At 42.9% G+C, this 18583-nt stretch overlaps 2 protein-coding genes across 5 annotated transcripts in view; one reads left to right on the top strand and one right to left on the bottom strand.

Annotated features, from left to right (window-relative positions):
• Positions 1-6625, bottom strand: part of SLC31A1 (solute carrier family 31 member 1) — a 34306-nt gene extending 27681 nt beyond the window's left edge. The window contains exon 1 of the mRNA XM_019966744.2: positions 6488-6625. The gene's annotated coding sequence lies outside the window, so the exon portion shown is untranslated. The remainder of the gene's footprint in view (positions 1-6487) is intronic.
• A 204-nt stretch (positions 6626-6829) lies between these two features.
• The window catches only part of FKBP15 (FKBP prolyl isomerase family member 15), a 57079-nt gene continuing 45325 nt past the window's right edge, over positions 6830-18583 (top strand). For 3 of the 4 annotated variants that reach the window (XM_019966742.2, XM_019966740.2, XM_070795304.1), the window contains exons 1-2: positions 6830-6976; positions 15566-15681. In XM_019966742.2, coding sequence (XP_019822301.2) covers positions 6924-6976; positions 15566-15681 — 169 coding nt within the window. In that variant the 5' untranslated portion in view covers positions 6830-6923. Of the gene's footprint in view, positions 6977-15565; positions 15682-18583 lie in introns of those variants that run through there. The other variant, XM_070795305.1, reaches the window with a different exon arrangement.

Here is an 18583-nt window from a genome sequence, read left to right as displayed (position 1 = left end):
TTCTCTTGCCCACTCTCACCTTTCTCTACAAAGAAGATCAAGTATACAACTCCATTCTTCACAGAAGCCTTTAGAAAAGCTTTTATTTGCCTGGTCCGAATAGGACAGCTCAAATTTGATATGTCGAACAAACAAACTGAAAAGGTCTTTTAGTTATGCAATGACAGCAGGGCCTAAGTCCAATGGGGAGTGGATCTCCCAGTTACTATACTCCACTTCTCTGATACCTTTTGTTGTTGGCTAAGCCACATCCTGGAATAATGCACTCAGGAGATGCACCCTTTCAAACTCCTCTTATAGGACGCTTTTGCAGTCTTGACGCATTTCCACCATGCTAACCATGAATGCTTAAGTATGATTTATGTTAAGATCTCAGTGTTTTATGAAAAGTGTGAGAACAGTGGGGACAGCCCTGGATTAGGCAGCAGAGGCTCTCAGCTGTAGACATTAGTTCGCCATGCTGCTGCTAAGTCACTTCAGTCGTGTCCGACTCTGTGCGACCCCATAGATGGCAGCCTACCAGGCTCCTGTCCCTGGGATTCTGCAGGCAAGAACACTGGAGTGGGTTGCCATTTCCTTCTCCAATGCATGAAAAGTGAAAAGTGAAAGTGAAGTCACTCAGTTGTGTCCGACTCTTCGTGACCCCATGGACTGCAGCCTACCAGGCTCCTCCATCCATGGGACTTCCCAGGCAAGAGTACTGGAGTGGGGTGCCAGTGCCTTCTCCATAGTTCGCCATATATCAGCTATATTAAGCAAATCACCTGAACTCAACATGCACTAGATCCTTTATTGCAAAATGGATATACAAATACCCACCCTACCCATCTCATAGGTTTGTAAGGATCAATAAGTCAAAATACCTCCTAATTCTAAGGTATCGTAAATATGAGATATTATTATTAACGATAGCCTGCTTTCTCATTAGAGGACAGAATTTATCTCTGAAAGGAGACATCCAAGTCACACACAGGGGTCACTTTCATGTCACTGAAAACATACAGACTTGGGACCTCCCTGGTGGTTAAGAATTTGCCTGCTAATGCAGGGGACAGGGGTTCTCGGAATCAGAAGACCTGGGTTCAATATCTGACTCTTGGGGCTTATTACCTGTCTGACCAGAGAAACTCAGTCTCTTCATTCATGCATTTGTTTTTATATTTTTTGATCATTCATTCAAATTTATTGCGCACCTATGGAGTGAAGGTACTGTGATGAAACCCTCTCCTCAAGAAGCTCAGTCTGATGGAGAAGGGATACATACAAATAATTAAAACACAGTAGGAGATGTACTAAGATATAGATGATGCACAAGGTGATGGCACCTGATAAAAAGCCATCGGAAAAGGTAGGAGAGGAATGGGCACCTGTGGGGACATAGCAGCATTCCTCTTTCATTTCATGAACTGCACAAATACATTCTAGATGCTCTAAACTGCTCAAAATTACATAAAAACTCTGTATAGTTCTATAATAACTCTATTACCTGTTTAGGGAAAGACTCAAACTGGCTGAAAAAAAAAAAAGGTCTGCTAACATTTTACCGGTTGCTCAAGTTTTGCTCTCTTCGTGTGTTCCCCCCCCAGATCATTTCTCTTATTTACTTTTGTCATGCAGGTTTCCATCTCATTATGCTGCATTGCACAATGTCCTCAGCCTACAAAAGCAGGTTGTATACAAAAACCTAGGTCCTTTGTGCAAAGGAAAAGAGGTAGGGTGGACCCTTCTCAACCTTTTCCTTCTCTGCAGGGCTTTGTATTCCTAAGGATGGGCCCCTCCTCTGCTTGGGGATGTTACCTAAATCATGAAACGATATTACTCAAAGCAATGGAAACTTCAAAAGCACTTCCTTCACAGTGCCTACTCTAAGATTTCTCTTGGCACAAACTGCTTGTTTTACTAGGATTAAGAGTCAGACCCTTGCTGACTTCTCATACTTAGTCAAAAACTACAGAAAAGATTTTTTTCGATGGCTTTATTATGCTAAAATCTGCATGTGGGAGTGCAGGCATCAGTCAGCAACCTGCCTTCTCTCTTCCCTCCCTTTCCAACCATTCCTGGCTTGCCAACTTTAAATGGCAGAGTTATCTGGGCGCTGCCTGGTTACTGACTTATCTGACATATTCCACTAGTTGAAGTCATCTTGTCGCTATAAACACTTGCTTTTCCAGTGACAACTATGTCATCTTTTTCTTTTTTGCAACATGTCTGGTGAGGAAGGCAAAAAGAAGAATCAACAGCAGAGGCAAATGGGAACAAGGAGAGGAACAGGGCTTAAGAAACAGATTCTTAGGGGCACAGTATACATTGTTACCTTTAGAGAAGCCATTTAATTTTATTCACATTCAGTCTAGAACATTTATTTTTCTCAATTCAAAATTGAGATTATAATCCAAAGAAGAACTGGATTGATGTTTTTAACAGATGAATACTAGTGCCCTAAGTGATGTCTACCATACCACATTGCACTCATTCCTCACATCAACTCCATATCCTAAACCATTTGCGTTTTTTTAAATATGACCCACGTTATTTAGAATAAAAAATTCCATTTCCTACTGGGCTAAGTACAAGCTTGGCCTTCAGTGTATTTGACAAATATGGTCTTGGTCTCCTTTTCTATTTTAATCCACTATTTGCCTATATATACTATTGTCCTAAACTCTCAGCAAACTATTGCACAGAACTCTATTAATCAATTTAACTAATGACACATTCGGAGAAGGCAATGGCAGCCCACTCTAGTACTCTTGCCAGGAAAATCCCATGGACGGAGGAGCCTGTTAGGCTGCAATCCATGGGGTCGCTAAGAGTCAGACACGACTGAGCGACTTCACTTTCACTTTCAAACAAGTGAGCATGGCTGTGTTCCAATAAAACTTTATTACAGAAACAGGCAGCAGGCCAAGATGAGATTTTGCCCTTACACTGTAGTTTGCAGATGCCTGATATCCACATTCCAAGAAAAGAGTTCTGTTAAAAAATGGCAAAAAGATGTTTATGTTTTAAGTTAAAATATAAAATGCTTAAGGTCTACGGGTAACTAATATCTGTATCATTCCCTGCTTTAATTTACTTTTTTTTCAGCTAGCCAATTACTAGCCCTAATTGCATCAGATAAGAGTGGTCATGTATGGATGTGAGAGTTGGACTGTGAAGAAAGCTGAGCGGCGAAGAATTGATGCTTTTGAACTGTGGTGTTGGAGAAGACTCTTGAGAGTCCCTTGGACTGCAAAGGAGATCCAACCAGTCCATTCTAAAGATCAGTCCTGGGTGTTCATTGGAAGGACTGATGCTAAAGCTGAAACTCCAATACTTTGGCCACCTCATTCGAAGAGTTGACTCATTGGAAAAGACTCTGATGCTGGGAGGCATTGGGGGCAGGAGGAGAAGGGGACAACAGAGGATGAGACGGCTGGATGGCATCACTGACTTGATGGACATGAGTTTGGGTGAACTCCGGGAGTTGGTGATGGACAGGGAGGCCTGGCATGCTGCGATTCATGGGATGGCAAAGAGTCAGACACGACTGAGCGACTGAACTGAACTTAAGAGTGCAACTTGTCTTAAACTTGGAAAGCCTTGCCTCCTCACTTCCACTTGGAATCCCAATCCCAAACCTACATTCAATTCATAATCCTAACACCACACTTAAGATCTAACTTGGTTATAATTATAAACTATTAGTTTTAAAATCATTCACCAGAACAGATTAATATACTATATAGAATTATATAGTACCTGTATATAAACACTGTCATCTCTGTAGCAAAACTGTTGATAATTCTAAAGGAACTGTTAAAATTCATGCTTTCTGATTAATCTTCAGGGGGGTCAATACATTTCACAAATATGCCTAAAAGCTATATACTTAAGCAAAACAAAAACGCTTTATTCAAACTTGAGACAAACAAGGTAGTGCCTATTTACCTCCGTATCCCCAGCAGTACTATTTAATAGATGTCTGGTAGATTTTAGGGAGCCTGGCCCAAGCTCAGAGAGAGTTAGAAGGGCCGGGACGGGAATTCAAGTTTCCTGATTCCTAGTCCACTATTCTACTTCAGGAAGACAGTGGTTTCTTTAGGTGCACTCAATCCTGCAGTCCAAAGCCTGGAAGACTGGGCTTCCTCGGTGGTCTAGTGGTTAAGAATCTGCCTGCCAATGCAGGGGACATGGGTTCGATCCCTGGTCTGGGAGGATCCCACATGCCACGGAGCAACTAAGCCCATGTGCCTACTGAGCCCTCACTGTAGAGCCCGTGAGCCCCAGCTACTGAAGCCCACACACCTAGAGCCCATGCTTCGAGATAAGAGAAGCCCCTGCTCTCCGCAACTAGAGAAAGCCTGTGTGCAGCAATGACGACTCAGGACAACCAAAAATTTTAAAAAAGTAAATAAATCTTAAAAAAAAAAAAAGCCTGGAAGACTGAGGAAGGCTCACCACTGTCTTCTCCTTTCTCCCATTGCCAATCAGAACCAGCAGCTGTGTCCTACAAGGGCAAACTAGGCATGCATATTTGTGGTGTCTCACTAAAAAGGCTGATCCATGATCCAGATTTTAGGATTCCTGCCTATCTAGAAAGGCAACTTAAACACCCTGGATATTCGATGTTCACCCAAAACTATCACAACATTGTTAATCAGCTATATCCCAATACAAAATTAAAAGGTTTAAAAAAAAAATGCTTTGCTGAAAAAACACTCCCAACTCAAGAACACAAGATAAGTGCTCACTGGTCCCCTTTAGCATTTGTAAGTGTAAGTGTAAGCATTTGTAATAGTGTAAGCACTATTCAGATGCTGCAGTGATGGAATGACAATAACCAGTCCTAGGGAGAGGGGGAAGAATGAGCTGTTACTTGTGTCGATTATTCTTCCCCTGTACCCAGAGCAGCCAAGCTCACATTCAAAACACAGCTACCACAAAGCATTCCAGTTCCAGTGCTTAGACTCCAGTTGCATCATTGCTTTAACACTGTCAGCCTTCACGGCTTTAACCATCTTAATCTGTAAAATAAACACAGGAAGCAGACAACAGTCCTGTCCCTCCATTTAACAGAGGAATCTTTACGAACAAAAATTAGACCTACGTATAATATTTCTAGCTATCCCATTCCTCTTTTTCCCCCTTCCCTAGAGCTTTAAACAACATTAAAGTCATCTTCAACTGACAAGAGACTAAGCTACCCAGACAGTTCACAGCTAGTACAGCACTTTTATCTTTCTGGAAGCTTCTTAGACAAGGCAAGAGCCATTGCTAGGCTCTCTGGGTCACATGGGAAAAAAATATGCTAAGAGAGTAAATTAAGGAATAAGGAAACAAGGCTGAATTACACTACTCAGTCTAACAAAGAGTAAATGAGAATCCATTACAGGCAAGAGGGCACAGTGCTCGGCGACACAGGAGACACCAAGATGAATAAAACCGTCACCGTCCTTGAGGAGTTTACTATTTAATAGAGGCACACAAACTATAATAAAAAGCAGAACAAGCTAAGTGCTAAGAGGCATTAAAACTCTGGGAAGGAGTTACCAACCATTTCACTCCACATTCATGCTAACAGATTAAAACTTTCAGGTAAGGGACACATGTTGTCCTAATATGATTGAGATCTGTGTAAAGAAGCTAAGGTGGGACATAATCTGCTTATCCACACCTCCTTCGGTTAAGTTAGGCCTACCCAGAAATTGTTCCAAAAATGACACCAGGTTAACCAAAGAAATGCTTATATCAGAGAGGATACAAACTGCAGAGAAGTCGACAACAAATGATGTTTACTTAGGTTTGTGGCAAGAAGATTAAGCAAAACCCAGGCCAAGGTTGGGGCCAGGGATTTTCAGCTTCTGAAGTTTCCCCCTCTCCATCACCCGCCCCCAGAACATCCCAGCTCTCCTGCTCCTCACCTGCGAAGGTGGACACTAGGGAAGGAACTTCTCTCCAGAGGTATCCCCACTCTGTGAGAGTACACAGTACTTAAGGGTTGATACCATTCTTGTTGACCAGGCAGTTCGCTCAGTCCCTAATCAAGAAACCAGGGATCCACCCTCAGTCAGCCCTTTACGCTGTGTGACCTCGGACTAGTCATCCAAGTGCTGAGTTCCTGTCTTTCCATATTTGTGAAGTCTGGGATTACGAGAAGACTGGGATTGAATTGGATGACCTCTGAGGTCTTAAAGCTTCTTGACCAGCCAGCACACTGAAGCACTGGACAAACAGCTCGTTGAACAAATAGCGAGGGCGGCCACAGGGAACAAGCGGCCGGGGGATCAGACTGGTTTTATACACAGGGAAACGGAGGCACCCTGACCCAAGGTCACTCCAGTTATGTCCCAATGGGGGCTGGGCCGAAAGCTCAGGTCTCCAGACCTCCGGTCCTGGGCCCTTTCTCCTTTCGCGGAGCAGAGAAGAGTGGCGTGGAGGTCCCTGTCCCGGAGAAGAAAGGACTGTGTTCGTGCCCGGGTTGCGAGAGGGGCAGAAGAGGCCTTACCTTTCCAGATCGAGTCCCGCCACCAGTGCCTCTCTCTCAGATCCTTAATCCGTCACACCTCCAGGACTCTTCAGAAGCCCCTCCACTTCTGACCCTCGCGACGTGTCCGAGACCGCCACCGAAGCGCCAATTCCCGCCCTTACCCCGCCCCCTGACTCGCTGGCCAATCGCCGCCCAGAGTTTCGGAGCGCCTGCCGTTCTCACCGCCTCTGAGGGCTGGAGAAGCTTACGTCACTCATGAGGCCTCGCCCGCCAGGTCCTCTTATTTGCCTTTGCTCCACCTTCTCCAGAGCCTAGTCTCCTCCCGGCCCAATAACCATGCGAGAGTTCGTCTTGCCGGAAAGCAGCACGCTGCCGCGGCATTTTACGACGTCAGCGTTGAAAGTCTCTGGAAACGCTCCGACTTCCTCCCCGAAGCTGGGCGAAAGGCGGCGCGATGTTCGGTGCGGGCGACGAAGACGATACCGACTTCCTCTCGCCTAGCGGCGGGTGAGTGCAGAAGCGTAGGGCAAGGGAGCGTGGCTGAGAGCCTGGCGGATCGGTTGGAGGGGGTCGCTCTCTTTTCAGACCTCTTCCCAACTTCCGGGTCCCGAGACCCTTGCCACATTCCGGTGCTGTACAGGTTCCAGAATCTGGGCAGAACTGAAACTGTGCTGAGTTTGTCCACCCGGATTCTGGACCTGGCATCTCTCCTGAAGCACAGTATGACCATAGGGTTGGAACTTTTGCTTTCCGGGTCAGTTTGTCCTTCTGTGAAATGGGTATAATTGTTGATAAAAATACCTAAGAATTTTTGAGTCCACCGGTGCCGATATGAGGCTTTCTCTGCCCCGTGGACAAGACGTTGACCCTTCAGAATTGGCCCTGGTGGGTCAGCTTCAGCATCCTTCAAGGCCTAGCTCGGATGTCACCTTTTCGGTGCTTTCCCTTCTCCCACGGCCCCAGGCAGAATAAATTGCATTCTCTTTCTTATCCCCACAACTAGGTGTGTTTACCTTTATCTTTGCATACCGAACCTACTAGATTATAAAGCCCTAATAGGACATGGACTGTTCAGTCTGTTCCTGCTGTCGAGCGCTCAGCACAGTACCTGGCACAGAGTGATTGCTCTAGGAGGTGCCTACCGAGTGAATGATAACTGTGAAATTGCTCTCTAAAGCTTAGAGCCCATGTAAGAAACTGCAACTGCTGTCCCCTGCCCCCAGTCAATATATATATATATATATATATATATATATATATATATATATATATATATATATATATGTATAATACACACACACACACCAGTCTGGGGTACAGGTCTTCAAGAGGCAGGGCCTTGTCTCTTCCAGTAATCATTTTAACCTTTTCCCTTGTGATGTGTCGATAGACAGCTTGACTGCCTTCAGACTTGTGAAGTGCCAAATTCTGATGTTTGCAGAGCCTTTCTTTGAACATCTGTTTAACCAGTTCTGGCCTGGAGAATTCCATGGACTGTATAGAGTCTCCCCCGGGACTGAGAGACTTTCACTTTCACTTTCTTTGACCATCTGTTTAACCAATTTAAGAAGGTACCCAAGAATGAGGAAAACACCAGTATACAATCCTACAATCCTTATTCTACTAAATGCTTAGAGGTTACAGAGATGATTAAGCTTCTCTGTGAGCTCTCAGATTGCTTCTAGCCCTGGTGGAGAGTTCAATTGACATAAAATGGCACTGGCTCTGTTTTGCTCTTAAATAGGATCTTTTGACTCGCACAGTGACTAGTTCTATATTAGCCATCCTAAGTTCTCTTTTCATCCTCACTGCCCTGTTCCACCCCTGCCCTCACTTTGGATGGCCTGCATCCACTTAGTTTCATCTTGAGTTCTTTTGGTTGCTCAGTTATTTCAGAGTTAAGCAATCTTTGGTTCCTTTTTTTTCCTACTCCACCCAAAGCATTCACTAATATTTCCACACATCCAGCCTGTTGCTGTTGACTGTGTAGTCAGCCATTTGGATGAATGTTTTTTTCTTAACCTGTTTTTCAAATGGCTGTACCTTTTGAAAGTTGACGAAGTATGCTTTAGATTCACATTCTTCACTAGGTCAAAGTGTTGGAGGGAAGTTTAAATGAATGTTAGTGTTCCCAACTTTTTTTTAATTTAGTTTTTATTTTATATTGGAGTATAGTTGATTGGCAATGTTGTTCAGATTCTTTTCCCATATAGGTTATTAAATTAGAATATTAAGTAGAGTTTAGGGCTTCCAACTTTGATGCAACAAACACTGCTGGCTGAAAACTCCTGAATAGATAATAACCGTCATGTGCTCTTCCCCAGGTTCCTGGCCTGAGATAAGTTCTTGGTGGCTCAGCTATGCTGCTTTCCTGTGCGGGCTTTTCAAGGACTTGAGAAGCTAGTCGTAGGCATGAGACTCCGCCCCTAAACACAGACAACAGCTAATTGAATGAAAAAAGTCTTAGTAAATAAAGGTATACAGAGAACTTTTAAGTTTAAGTTTGAGAATACAGAAAGTTTCACCAGCATTTCCTGATTCAGCTATTCCTATTCTGATTCCCTGTAAGGAAGTAGAACATATGACAGTGAGCACTGCGGCTGCTTTTCAGTTCCTCTTGTATATTACTTATATTTGTAAGTATTCTCCACTAAAAAAGATGCACAACGTGAGAGTTGCGAGTTAAGTTTTATTTGGGGCAAAATGAGGACTGCAGCCTGAGAGGCAGCACCTCAGATAGCTCTGAGAGACTGCTCAAAAGAGGCACTCAGGGAAGGTCAACATATAAGATTTTGGTGAAGGGGGAGTTCAGTGCAATAAAGCTTACTTTACAAGAGGTTTTCTGATAGTTGAAAGGATCTGATATCATCATGAAGGGATTTAGTGCTTTTCTAGATATGAAGAGATGATAGGATTGGGATCATGAAATCAGTTCCTGAGAATACCCAACTATCTAAAGACCTGTCCCACCAGATATCCTGGAGCACAGAGAGCCTCACTCCTGAACTCCCTCAGGGCCTGTGAAGGTCAACAGCTGCAGCAGCACAGGGTTCAATCTCCACAGAGGCAGCTGGCAAATGCCCTTGTTGTTGACTCTGGCAATACTCTTGGCAAGAGCCAGTTTGTAGTTGACAGTATCTTGACTTTCCTGTAGCTCAAACGGTAAAAAATCTACCTGTAATGAAGGAGATCAGAGTTTGGTCCCTGGGTCTGGAAGACCCTCTGGAGAAGGGAATGGCAATCCACTCCAGTATTCTTGCTTGGAGAATCCCGTGGGCAGAGAAGCCTGGCGGGCAGCAGTCCATGAGGTTGAAAAGAGTTGGACATGAATGAGCAATTAACACCTGCATGCATGACTTAAATGTGTGACTTACTTGATTCTATTTAAGATAGTCAAGCCTAAAAGAAGTGGGAGTATTGGTACCTAGGATGGCTGTCTAGATGATTAATAATTTGTGTTCCAATTTTTCAGTCCTCTTGGTCCATGGTTAACCTAGAAGTAGTAAAGTAATAATCAGGATGCTTTTTTTTTTGGCGGGGGTGCGGGGTTGGTCTTGGCCCTTTCTCCACTTTGAGACTGAAATGAAGAAATATGTGAATGTCTACCAGGTGTATGGTACTTGGCTTCAGCTGACAAAGATAGGAATAAGGCACAGTTCTGCCACTAGGAAACTTCCAGTTAATAATGGAATGAAACAGTCCAGTAATAATAATTTAAAAGCATTTTTAGGGGGCCAGTAATATATATGCTTGTGTTTTAGATTATGTAAAAGTTATATGTAGACAAATCTGATTAGCATAGTATTGATAAATCCCCATTGTAGAGGTAGAAAAAGGAAATTTAGAACTGATCATCAGAAAGCATCTTTAAGTTCTATAAAAGATATGGAAAAGCCTCGATTCTGAAGTTGATTCTGCTCCCAGTTAGGAATGTGACTTTGAAGTCACTCACTTCCCATCCTTGGTTCTCCATACCCCAATCTGTTAAATAGTGGGGTTGTTCTCGGTGATCTTTGAGACTTTTCCCAGTCTTGTAGCTTTGTATTTATGCTGATGTCAGTTCAAGGTTCCAGGTCAGCTTGTGCATCAATGAAGCATGCTTTCTTCCTTCTAGGGGTATCTGAGTTGAATTGGTATTTTTAAGGTAATAGGATGTGTACACCTGTGTATAAAACATATTGTGTACTTACTCTGTGTCAGGTACTATACTAAGTATGACATATCCAATATCATATTAATTTCTCTCTACTACTCTCTGAAGCAGTTTTTACCATTATTCTCATTTTGCAAATAAGGCTCAGAGAGGTAGGTTGCTCATGGTCAAACAGCTAAAAAGTAGAAAAACCTGGATTTGAAATCAGGCAAGCGGATTTCATATGCCTGACTACCCTTGTGCCTTCTTATTATAATAGAAGTAAATGTTTGATACAACAGTTTGGAAAAGAAGTACTTTAACAACAAAAAGAATCCCCATTTATTAAAATATATTGATAGATCCTAAATGTGTATATTTCTGTTTTGAATGAGAAAAGAAAAGGAATATAAAACTAAGGTTAGATAAGGACTTTGATACCTAAATGCATTGGCTAGCATTTACTTTTTAAATGTGATTAATGCTGTAATGACTTTTGCTATGAATTATAAAGTTAGAGACTAAAGTCCAGAGTTAGCAAACTCATTCTTGCTAAAGTAATTAGGGGGATGTGTACATTTGGGACTTCCCTGGTGGCTCAGACGGTAAAGTGTCTGTCTACAATGCAGGAGACCTGGGTTTCATCCCTGGGTCAGGAAGATCCACTGGAGAAGGAAATGGCACTCCACTCCAGTACTATTGCCTGGAAAATCCCATGGACGGAGGAGCCTGGTAGGCTGCAGTCCATGGGGTCGCAAAGAGTTGGACACGACTGAGCGACATCACTTTCCTTTAGAAGTAGAAAATGTAATAATTTAGAAAAAACCTGTGCCTTTGGTCTGTGTAGAGTTCATTTTAAAAATTAATAGAAAATAGCTTTAATCTGAAAGGTAATGGGGTTGACCTGACTTTTGGATTGACTTGCAGTCATCCTGGCTGGCCTTTAGGGCATCTATGGAGCAGAGTTTACCTATAATACTTTTGTCTTTCTGTTGAAAAAAAAATCTGCAAAATTAGAACAGTAAATTCAGTACTGAAGCTAACAAGGACATTCATGATTTGTGCATAATCTGTTAATCTTAACAAGGTTTTAAGCTTTGCAAATTTTTCACAAAGTTAAAGGCATTGCTCAACTCTCCTAGAATCTTAAAATTCTTTTAGGAAACCTGCTCTGATTGCCCTAGGTAAAAGGAGATCTCTTGGTCTTCTTGAAATTTCATTAGCATTTGTTGATATCTTAATGTGGAGTAGGCCAGCACTGCTCTCTCTGTTTGTAATCTCATTGAAACCTCTTAGTCCATTAAAGTAGACATTGCTGGCCCTATTTACAGGAAACTCACAGTATACTCACTACCTTGAGAAAACAAGGTATTAGTTTAAAATCATATTAAATTTATTTTGTAAAATCTAGTATGTATTATACGTTAAAATTATCCATGGGAAATAGCCAAAAAAAGTTGTTGGGAAGCTTCAATATTTACTCTACCTACTTTTGCCTGGAAAATCCCATGGACGAAGGAGCCTGGTAGGCTGCAGTCCATGGGGTCGCTAGAGTCGGACACGACTGAGCAACTTCACTTTCACTTTTCACTTTCATGCATGGGAGAAGGGAATGGCAACCCACTCCAGTGTTCTTGCCTGGAGAATCCCAGGGACGGGAAGCCTGGTGGGCTGCCGTCTATGGGTTGCACAGAGTCAGACACGACTGAAGCAACTTAGCAGCAGCAGTAGCAGCAGCAAACTAAAGATGGCTTTGGAGAAGTGGAGCTCAGAGCTATATTAGACTTTGAGTTCACTTATTGAGCCTGTTATATACCAGACCATAAGGAAAATATAGTCAAGTTTGTTGTTTAGTTGCTGAGTTATGTTGGACTCTTCTGCGACCCCAAGGACTGTAGCCCACCAGGCTTATCTGTCCATGGGATTTCCCAGGCAAGAATACTGGAGTGGGTAGCCATTTCCTTCTCCTGCAATGCAGGATTCGTTACCACTGAGCCACCTAGGAAACCCAGTCAAGTGAAGTGAAAATCGCTCAGTCGTGTCCGACTCTTTGCGAGCCCATGAACTATACAGTCCACGGAATTCTCCAGGCCAAAATACTGGAGTGGGTAGCTGTTCCCTTCTCCAGGGGATCATCCCAACCCAGGGATCGAACCCAAGTCTCCCGCATTGCAGGCGGATTCTTTACCAGCTGAGCCACCAGGGAAGCCCATACAGTCAAGTAGTGATCATAATAAATAATCGATTACCATGTTAGATGATAAACGGCTGAATAACTTTTATTGATCTCTATGTTATACTCCATATAGCCGCCACTTGCTATATATCTCATGTTATAGGTTACAGTTATATAGTGTGTATCTAATTCCGTTGTTACAGTATATAAGCTACTTGAAAACAGAACCCAGTTTTGCTCACTGGTGTATATGTAGCATTTAACATAGGGTATGGTGCGTATTTCTTGAATGAATGAAGTGCAGAGTTCTCTGGGAGCCCGTAGGAAGATCAGCTAACCTAGTCTTCGAGATTAGGGAGCAGCTTCCAGGGGAAGAATGTTTCAGGCAGAGAGAATAGCATATCCAAAGACTGGAGATTAGAAAGATTGTGCCTTATATGAGAAATTAGAAGTTCCACCGTGTAACCCTAGCCTGCATTTGTAACTCTAGCCTGCATTTGAACCTGAGACTGTTATCCTTAGAATGTCCTGCTTACAAGGTTGACCCTTTGCTGGCAGCTGGGAACTTGATTGACAGTTCGCCACAGTGATATAAAGCTTTCCACAAATGATAAGACCAGCTTACTGTGCCTCAACTGTTTGTGCAAATGATATGGTTTATACTGAACCTTGTCCTTCTTCTTGAGAGTCCCTTAGACTGCAAGAAGATCCAACCAGTCCATCCGAAAGGAGATCGGTCCTGGGTGTTTATTGGAAGGACTTATGTTGAAGCTGAAACTCCAATACTTTGGCCACCTCATGTGAAGAGTTGACTCATTGGAAAAGACCCTACTGCTAGGAAGGACTGGGGGCAGGAGGAGAAGGGGACAACAGAGGATGAGATGGCTGGATGGCATCACTGACTTGATGGACATGGGTTTGGGTAGCCTCCGGGAGTTGGTGATGGACAGGGAGGCCTGCTGTGCTGTGAATCATGGGGTCACAAAGAGTCGACTGAGCGACTGAACTGAACTGTCTTTCTTCTGGGAGTCTAGATTTTTTTTTTTTTAATGTTTCTAGCAGCTTTATTCATAATTGCCAACACTGAGAGTCTAGAATCTTGGTACATTTTAGAAGGTTTCTATGTGACTGTTGGCTCTCTAGTCGCTAAGTTGTGTCCAGCCTTTACAACCGCATGGACTGTAGCCCACCAGGCTCCTCTGGCCTTGGAATTTCCCAGATAAGAATACTGGAATGGGTTGTCATTTCCTTCTCCAGGGCATCTTCCCGACCTAGGGATCAAACCTCTGTCTATTGTGTTAGCAGGCAGATTCTTTATCACTGAGCCACAGGGAAGTGCCTTCTGTGTGACTAGCCCACAATAAAAAACCTTGGGCACTGAATGTCTAATGAGCTTTCCTGACAGACCACACTCACACGTTATTATAACTTATTGGTGGAGGAATTTAACATGTCCTGTATCACTCCATTGGGAGAGGACTCTTGGAAGTCTGTTCCTGGTTTCCTCTGGACTTTGCTCCAGTGCACCTTTTCCCTTTGCTGATTTTGCTGTGTATCCTTTTAATAGACCTCAGCCCTGAGTATCATATTATATATATTATGCTATAACTGTGTGTTAAGCCCAGCGAGTCCTTCTAGGAAGTCACTGAGCCTAAAGGTAGTCTTGAGGACCCTGACCCAAAATGTCATTCAGGGAGAAGAAGCACAAGAGGGAATACAGGTTTGATGGGGCAGTGGACACTGGGAGATACAGGTTTTGGTTTGGACGTGTTGCATTTGTGCTCCCTGTGGAATTCTGTGTTGTCTGCATTCAGAAGAGATTCTGTGCTAGAAATACTGATTTGAGCATCATCAGCATTTGGGTAGCACTGATATCAAGGTAAATAAATTCGATTGCCAAAGGAGAGAATGAATCTTGGAGCATGGATGCTTAAAGGTTGGACAGTGGTAGAAGAGACCAAGGAGTTAAATGAGCCGGAGAGATGGAAAGACAATAAGACAGCGATCCCATTAACATTTATTGACCTCTTATTTGGGCCAGCCCCTCTTCCCACCCTTGCAGATATTCCCACAGAAGTCGAAAGAAGAGTTTGTTTAAAGAAGAACAAATTAGTTGACAGTGTAAAAAGGCAGCATGAAAGCCAAATAAGATAAAGACAAGCTGTTTATTAACAAAGAGATTGTTGGTGACTTTAGTAAGAGCAGTTTCAGTGGAATAGCTGGGACATAACATTCATCATAAGGGATGGTAAAAGAATGATTCTGCCATGAAGGATGGAATCATAGATGGGATTATGTTTGATGGAGTAAGCTTATAATACAGTTGTTTTTTTTTTTTAAAGGTGACAATATTCTTTTTCTTTCTTTCTTTTTTTTTTTGAAAGCTCAGAGCCCTAACCACTGTACCACCAGGAATTCCCTGTAATATAATTTTACTTCAGAGTAATAAACTAGCAAAAAATAGGAAACTATGACTTGCTAAAGGTAAGAATGTACAGTTTGAAGAGGACACCTGGACTAATCCCCTTAATTTACAGATGAAGAAACGGAGGTCCAGAAGAAAGAGACACCTTGACCAAAGTCCTGTGGATGGGCAAGGCCACTTGGTGCTGCTCAGACCAGAAATACAGTCTTGATTTCAAATATACTTAGCTGTTGCTTCTGATAACAAGTGGTGGGATATATAGTCGAGGAGGGATTTGTTCAAGGGTGGAGCATGAGCAGCATTTGTAATAATCCCAGGTTTGAAATGTGTCAAACGAAACATCATTTTCATTTTCTGCAACAGTACCAGATTGGCTTCTCTTTTTGGACTGGATCAAGCAGCTGCTGGCCATGGAAATGAATTCTTCCAGTACACAGCTCCAAAGCAACCCAAGAAAGGCCAGGGAACAGCACCAACCGGTAAGTTAAGAGGTTAGGATTGACCTCTGACAGGCTAGTTGGAACAATAAACAGCCTTCCAAAGGTGACATGCCAGGTCATCCATCCTTGATCGGTTTGGCCAGGCTCACCACCAGTGAGGTACATACTGCCCTGAGCTCTCAGATTCTGAATTCTGGCAGCTAGGTAGTATGCTCATTTTTAGAATCTGATGGAGGAAGGTCACAGGCAAGCCCTTCTGCCCCACGTGGAAACCACTCTCCAAAACTCTGCCCAAGGCGCTCTAAGTAGGCACTGTCCAATGTTTTGGCAAGAAGGAAGAGCTGCCTTTCACATCCTTCACCTGGATGGGTTAGATATGTGCTGACAGTGAATTTTTCCCAACTAGACAATGATGCTCAATGCTGTATCACCTGTACCTTTCATCATGATGAACACAAGAAATAATGAATGAAAATTTGTTGAATAAAAAGAGAAAAGAAGAGTCCAGTATTTTTAAAATGCCTGCCACATGTCTGGTCTCAGGCGCTTTACTTGGATTGTCTGATTTAACAATTCTGTGAAATAGGTGAGACTGCCACCATTTTAGAGGCTCAGTGGGGTTTAGGGGCATAGTTAAGGTCACAAGCAGTAAGTGAGAGAATTGGAATTTGAACCCTGATCTGACTTACTCCGAAACTTTTCTGCCCTCCTCTGCACTTTGCCGTATTTGTGTAAGAGTCTGAATGGGAGTGAGGGACTGATAGACACAGCCCAGGGACTTCCCTGCTGGTCCAGTGATGGATATGAGGCCGCTTGCCAGTGCGAGGGACACGGGTTCGATCCCAGGTCTGGGAAGATCCCACATGCAGCAGAGCAACTAAGCCCCCGCACGCAGCTGCTGAGCCTGTGTGCTGCAACTGCGGAAGCCTGCGTGCCTAGAGCCCATGCTCCGCAGCAAGAGAAGCCACTGCGAGGTGGGTGTGAGGAGCCCGCTCACTGCAACTGGAAAAAGCCCACGGATAGCAATGAAGACCCAGTGTGGCCAAAAACAAACAAGTGAATAAATAAATTAGCAAACAAAAGTTGACGTTAAAATATTTTTTAAAAAAGAAATAAATAGCCCAGAGCAGAACAAGTGGTAAGAGACATTACATTAAATTTGTGTTGGATGAAGGAGGGAAGTATTGAGTATCTTTTATATGCTAGGCACAGTGCTGACACTGAGGGTGCTGTTAGGATATTTAGAGTTGAACCCTTGCAGCAAACACTGTATGGCCTGTAGTCCAAAATAGTCACTGTTCGGCTGTTTACATACAGTGTTTGCAGACCCCTGCTCTAAGTCTTACCTGTCACTTTTGACAGCTTTGTCGTGGATTGTGGGTCCTATTCTCCAAGCCATAATCTGGCCAGATTTCTAGTAGGCTGTGCTTTTTACATTTCCTCTGGCATATCTTTTCATTAGCAGTGTACTTGTGACTCAGTTTTATGGTGATTGAGTTAATGGATGTGGATAAAAACAAATACCCTCAGTCCCTACCCAGTGAAGTAACTTGTTTTTTTTAAATTAGAAAACAACAACTATGAATTCATTATACTTTTAAAGAGGGGATTATAGAGGTTTTTAAAATGAAAGATTAACTATATTGTCTTATGTAGGCATTCACAAATAAAATAAAAATTAGTAATACAGGAGATGCTCTCTGTTCAAGGAATATTTATGTAGCAAGTTATTGTAGAGAAGGAGGTGGCTGCAGCATAGCTCTTGAATCTCTTCATAGATCTATGGAAACAGAGAAACTAGATAAAATAGACAAACTTATGGATAATACTTACAATAAAACCAGTTGAAAAAGGATCTTCATGAACCTCCCAAGTATAAGCAGGTATGGACACAACTTGCATGGTATCAACATTTGTGTGGGAGAAAACCAGGAAGCAATGGAATAATATCTGCCTCTGAGAGTGGGAGAACCCCAAAGTAGCCAACAGGTGTTCATGAGAAATACTGCAGGTCAAGCTGGAACTGCAAAGCATTTTGCCTGTTTTAATTGGCTGAGTACAAGGGGTTGATGATGGGGACTAGAAGAACTGGAGCATTCTTGCTTCTATGAACTTTTGAGACTCACCCTCTATGATGACGTTCTCAGAGAGGTCCCCACCCCAAGAAGAACCTGCTGGGAATGGAATCAAAATTGAGGAGGTTAAGGATATTAGAAGTGAAGGTTAGGGACTTCCCTGGTGGTCCAGTGGCTAAGACCTGGTGCTGTCCTGCCGAGGGCCCAGGTTAGATCCCTGGTCAGGGAACTAGATCCCACAGGCTGCAACTAAAGATCCCAAGTGCAGCAACTATGACCCAGTACAGCCAAATAAATACATTAAAAAAAAGGAAAAGGAGAGAAGATTTAGATTAAAGTAGGGCTAGAACAGAATCAGGAAGCAGGCAGAAGCCCCCCCTGCTGTTTTGAATCCTCACAGCAGAGGAGTGAGTTCCATGAAGTTAGGAAAGCCACCCTGAACCATGCCTTTGTCTAAAAGTTCAGAAAAGCAAATTTCACATAAAAATAAACAATAGAAAAGTATCAAACTCCACGCAAAGTTATTGCAAGAGCAAGGAGCAGAATAGTGTCCCTACAACATGAGCTCTATACTGTGAGAATGTTTCTTAACGACTAGATCAAAACTGCAGCCACCTATTACCATTAAGAAAATAACATAAAAACATGAAATGGGACCATAAATTGAGAATTTTAAAATCCCAGAAGTAGGTGACAGGACTCAGGCAAGAATTAGAGATATCAGAAAAATTATTTCAGAAATGAAGGCTAAACAAGAAGGAACACAGTGTGAATACACACAACAGGTTACGCCTTAAGAGAAATAGGAGGCTGGTAAGAGGACATTTTTAAACTAAAAATTTAAGAGAGAAAATGTTTTCAAAGGA

The sequence above is a fragment of the Bos indicus genome, chromosome 8 (assembly GCF_029378745.1).
Source record: "Bos indicus isolate NIAB-ARS_2022 breed Sahiwal x Tharparkar chromosome 8, NIAB-ARS_B.indTharparkar_mat_pri_1.0, whole genome shotgun sequence".
Lineage (NCBI taxonomy): Eukaryota > Metazoa > Chordata > Mammalia > Artiodactyla > Bovidae > Bos > Bos indicus.
This window is presented reverse-complemented; position numbering and strand designations above follow the sequence as displayed.